The sequence below is a fragment of the Mandrillus leucophaeus genome, unplaced genomic scaffold (genome assembly GCF_000951045.1).
Source record: "Mandrillus leucophaeus isolate KB7577 unplaced genomic scaffold, Mleu.le_1.0 Scaffold672, whole genome shotgun sequence".
Classification (NCBI taxonomy): domain Eukaryota; kingdom Metazoa; phylum Chordata; class Mammalia; order Primates; family Cercopithecidae; genus Mandrillus; species Mandrillus leucophaeus.
The window spans coordinates 671,708-676,484 of record NW_012107275.1 but is presented as its reverse complement, the minus strand read 5'-3'; the positions used below and the strand labels follow the sequence as shown (position 1 = coordinate 676,484).

Sequence of the window (4,777 nt, the reverse complement as noted above, 5' to 3'; positions counted from 1 at the left end):
GAAGGTGACCGCGCCCCCAGCTGTGCCCCTCCCGTGTAGACCAGGGCGGGACCCGAGGCCCGGGGCTTGGCTTCATGCTGGTGGCAGCAACAGACTCTCTGCCAGCGCCCGGCTTGTGCCCGAACCCCCCTGTTCCCGGGCAGCGGGCAGGGCTGCAGATCCTTGAATTTGCTGTAAAGACCCTTAGGGGAAAAAGTGACGTTTCCAAACAGAGCTGCTGCAGGCCAGCCTTGGGTTCGGCCTCACTTAAAGCATGAGAAAATGGTGTCAGGAGATTCAGGCCACTGGGGGGACAGAAGAGTCCTGGGCTGGGCAAACGCTTGGTGGCTCTGCCCCTCGCCTGCTGGGCTGAGGCCAGCCCCTGCTTTTCTTCTCTCCTGTTCTAGGACATTGAGGTGCTGCTGGGCCACGGGGCAGACCCAGCCATCAGGGACAGGCATGGCCGCTCTGCGCTGCACAGGGCTGCCGCCCGGGGACACCTGCCCACCGTCCAGCTGCTGGTCACCCAGGGGGCTAAGGTGGATGCGCGGGACACCCTGGGCTTCACGCCCCTACACCACGCCTCTAGGGAAGGCCACGCGGAGGTTGCCAGCTGCCTCCTGGACAGGGGCGCCCAGGTGGATGCTACCGGCTGGCTCCGAAAGACCCCCCTACACCTGGCTGCAGAGCGAGGGCATGGCCCTACCATGGCACTTTTGCTGAGCCGAGGGGCCAGCCCCACCCTGCGGACGCAGTGGGCTGAGGTGGCCCAGATGCCTGAGGGGGGCTGGCCCCAGGTGCTTCCTGAACTTGGAGAGGGGCAGGAGTATGAGGGCACAGAGCGCACGGGCTGAGCCAGATAGCAGGCTCTGGGCTCCACTGCCCCAGCAATTTCCAGGCTCTCTGGCTGAGGCTGCCTGCCTGGAGGGAACATCAGGGGAGAGGCTCCCGGAGGAGGGGGTGGGAGAAAGCGGGGTATGTGGCTTGAACTGGACCTGGGATGGCCGCCAGCTCCCAGGAGGGCCCACCGACCCTGCAGCTCCAGCCTTCTCCGCACTCCAGCAAAGAATGAGTTGTGGCAACTGATGTGACCAAAAACTGATGACAGATGGTGGCAGGGACCTGGACGGCACCTCTGCCTTCCCTTCCTTCCCTCTGTCTGCACACCCTTGGGGCACCCTCTTCAGTTGCTCTCTGTAGGCCGGGGTGTTCCCACTGTTTTCTTAGATTTGTATATGTCACCTTGGCAACCATGAATTACATGACGAAACTTACGGCCACGGCTGTTCTCCTCTCTCCTCGCTTCCATCCAGAGCCCACACCCTGACCCACCTCCTCATCTAACTGCTGCACAAGCCCCTACTTCCCCTGCCCTGAGTCGCCCAAGGCCAGGAACAGGCAACCAGGACAGCCACCGTGCACCAAGGCCAGATGGCATTTTTTTCTTTTATTTTTTAAATGGAGTTTCGCTCTCGCTGCCCAGGCTGGAGTGCAATGGCGCAATCTCGAATCACTGGCAACCTCCGCCTCCTGGGTTCAAGTGATTCTCCTGCCTCAGCCTCCCAAGTAGCTGGGATTACAGGCGCCCACCACCATGCCTAGTTAACTTTTTATATTTTTAGTAGAGATGGGGTTTCACCATGTTGGCCAGGCTGGTCTTGAACTCCTGAACACGGATGATCCGCCTGCCTTGGCCTCCCAAAGTGCTGGGATTATAGGTGTGAGCCACTGCACCCAGTCAAGATGGCATTTTTCAAGCTGGCCCATTCTGAACTGCTCACCCCGCCCTCCCTGCCCTTCCCACAGAATCCTTAGCCAAGGCTCTGGTCTTAGCTTTCCCCCCTCTGCCTCCTGACAAAACATGGGTGCTTCTCACGTCGCCCTATATAGTGTGGGTGTCCCCATCGCTAAGGAAATGCAAGTAATAAAAATCTCCAATAACATCAGGTTCTCCACGTCTCCACTCAGTTACCTCCATGAACTGAAAATCCTGCAGGAAGGCCACTTGTGCCTGTAATCCCAGCACTTTGGGAGGCCAAGGTGGGAAGAGCACTTGAGCTCAGTTTTGAGACTAGCCTGGGCAACATGGTGAAACCCCATTTCTACAAAAGTTGGCCAGGCATGCACTTGTGGTCCAGCTACTCAGGAGGCTGAGGTGGGAAGATCACTCAAGCCCAGGAGCGGAGGCTGCAATGAGCCGAGATCACGCCACTGCACTCCAGACTAGAGTGAGTGAGAGTGAGACCCCATCTAAAAAAAAAAGTATAGTTTTTTTTTTCTTCTTGTTTTTTGAGATGAGGTCTTGGATCTGTCACCCAGGCTAGAGTGCAGTGGCATGATCTTGGCTCACTGCAGCCTCGGCCTCCTGGGTTCAAGCGATTCTCCCACCTCAGCTGGGATTACTGGGGCACGCCACCACGCCCAGCTACTTTTTGCATTTTTAGTAGAGACGGGGTTTCACCATGTTGGCCAGGCTGGTCTCGAACTTCTGACCTCAGGTGATCCACCTGCCTCGGCCTCCCAAAGTTGTGTAGAGCCACTGCACCCGGCCTCTGGAGTACAATGAATGGCATGATCTCGGCTCAGCACAAACTCTGCCTTCTGTGTAGAGTTCCAGCAATTCTGCCTCGGCCTCCCGAGTAGCTGACCATGTTGGCCTGCCTGGTCATTTAAGGTCAGGAGTTCGAGACCACCCTGGCCAACATTGTGAAATCCTGTCTCTACTAAAAATAAAAAAATTAGCCGGGAGTGGCAGTGAGCGCCTGTAATCCCAGATACTCGGGAGGCCAAGGCAGGAGAATCGCTTGAACCGGGGAGGCAGAGGTTGCAGTGAGCCAAGATCGCACCTTTGTGCTCCAGCCTGGGCGACAGAGCGAAACTCCGTCTCAAAAAAAAAAAAAAAAGACACAACAATGAATGCAGTGTGTCATCCTGGACTGAATCCTCAACAGGGAAAAAAAGGTATAAAGGACATTTGAGACGAGTTAAATCTGGACTATGGGCTGAGTTCGGATTTTGATCATTGTACTGTGTGGTTCCTAAGAGTAAATACACAGCAAAGTGTTTAGGTATCTCCAGCTTCTCAAGTGGTTTAGGAAAAAAATCCAGTATGTTTACATTTATAGAGACAATGATTCGAAAATGGAGCAAAATGTAAACAGGAGATTGAAGGGGTGGCCTGCCCCTCCACACCTGTGGGTGTTTCTCGTTAGGTGGAACGAGACTTGAGAAAAGAAATACGAGACAAAGTATAGAGAAAGAAAAGCAGCGGCCCAGGGGACCGGCGCTCAGCTTACAGAGGACCCACGCGGGCACCGGTCTCTGAATTCCCTTAGTATTTATAGATAATTATCTTTACCATCTTAAAGATAAGGGAGTGGCAGGACCCACGCCGGCACCGGCCTCTGAATTCCCTTAGTATTTATAGATAATTATCTTTACCATCTTAAAGATAAGGGAGTGGCAGGACAATAGGATCGTTTTTAGGGAGGAAATCAGCAGTAAGACATAAGAACAAGGATCGGCCGGGCGCGGTGGCTCACGCCTGTAATCCCAGCACTTTGGGAGGCTGAGGCGGGCGGATCACAAGGTCAGGAGATCGAGACCACAGTGAAACCCTGTCTCTGCTAAAAATACAAAAAATTAGCCGGGCACCTGTAGTCCCAGCTACTCAGGAGGCTGAGGCAGGAGAATGGCGCGAACCCGGGAGGCGGAGCTTGCAGTGAGCCGAGATCGCGCCACTGCACTCCAGCCTGGGCGACAGCGTGAGACTCCGTCTCAAAAAAAAAAAAAAAAAAAAAAAAAGAACAAGGATCTCTGTGACATGAATAAGTTTAAAGAAAAATCCTGTGCCTTGAGATAAACCTTTTAGCGGCATTGTTTCATCCTATCACATAGGGATAAACCTTGGACAATACCTAGCTTTTCTAGGAACAAAGACACACCCTGCACGCCCAAAATCCATTAAACCTTGAGTTACCACAGCACATGTCTCTTGCAAGGACAAGGTTGGGGGTAGGGTCACAGATTAACAGCATCTCAAATACAGAACAAAATGGAGTCTCTTATGTCTACTTCTTTCTATATAGAGGCAGTAACAGGCTGATCTCTTTCTTTTCCCCACAGGACGTGAATTTGGTTCGAGAGTATTAAACAAATGGAGCAAATGAAAACAGTTGGCACGTTTCTGTAGCAAACACTGGGGAGTTTTCCTTGTACTAGTATTCCAACTTTTCTATGATTAAGAAAAAATCATATCCAAATATAATAAAAAGTTACAAAGAAACTGCACACCTCCCATCATTTTTGTGGCAATATAGCAGAAACATAAAATTACCCATAATACAAAACTTTTTTTTTTTTAGAGACTCTGGCTCCGTTGCCCAGGCTGTTGTGCAACCTGAGCTCACTGCAGCCTCCACCTCCAGGGCTCAGGCGAGCCTCCCGCCTCAGCCTCCTGAGTAGCAGGGACCTCAGGCGCGCGCCATCACCGCGCCCGGCTAATTTCTTTTTAATTTGTTGTAGAGCTTGGGGTCTCACTATGTTGCCCAGGCTGGTCCTCCCCCCTCGGCCTCCGAAAGTGCTGGGATTGCAGGCATTGGCACCACCGCGGTCATTTGCCGTTTCGAAGCTTAGAATTTCTAGGGCGGGCGCGGTGGCTCAGGCCTGTAATCCCAGCAGAGGCCAGGAGTCCGAGAGCAGCCTGGCCAACGCAGGGAGACCTCCCCCCTACAAAAACCACAAAAAATTAGCCGGGCTGGCGGCGCGCGCCTGACGTCCCCGCTACCAGGGAGGCGAG

General features: G+C 53.5%; 2 protein-coding genes across 2 annotated transcripts in view; both read left to right on the top strand.

Annotated features, from left to right (window-relative positions):
- The window catches only part of ANKRD65 (ankyrin repeat domain 65), a 3,190-nt gene extending 2,235 nt beyond the window's left edge, over positions 1-955 (top strand). Inside the window, exons 3-4 of the mRNA XM_012001991.1 lie at positions 40-115; positions 387-955. Coding sequence (XP_011857381.1) covers positions 40-115; positions 387-833 — 523 coding nt within the window. The 3' untranslated portion in view covers positions 834-955. The remainder of the gene's footprint in view (positions 1-39; positions 116-386) is intronic.
- MRPL20 (mitochondrial ribosomal protein L20) overlaps positions 1-4,777 on the top strand; it is a 33,007-nt gene that overhangs the window by 22,872 nt on the left and 5,358 nt on the right. The window lies entirely within an intron of this gene.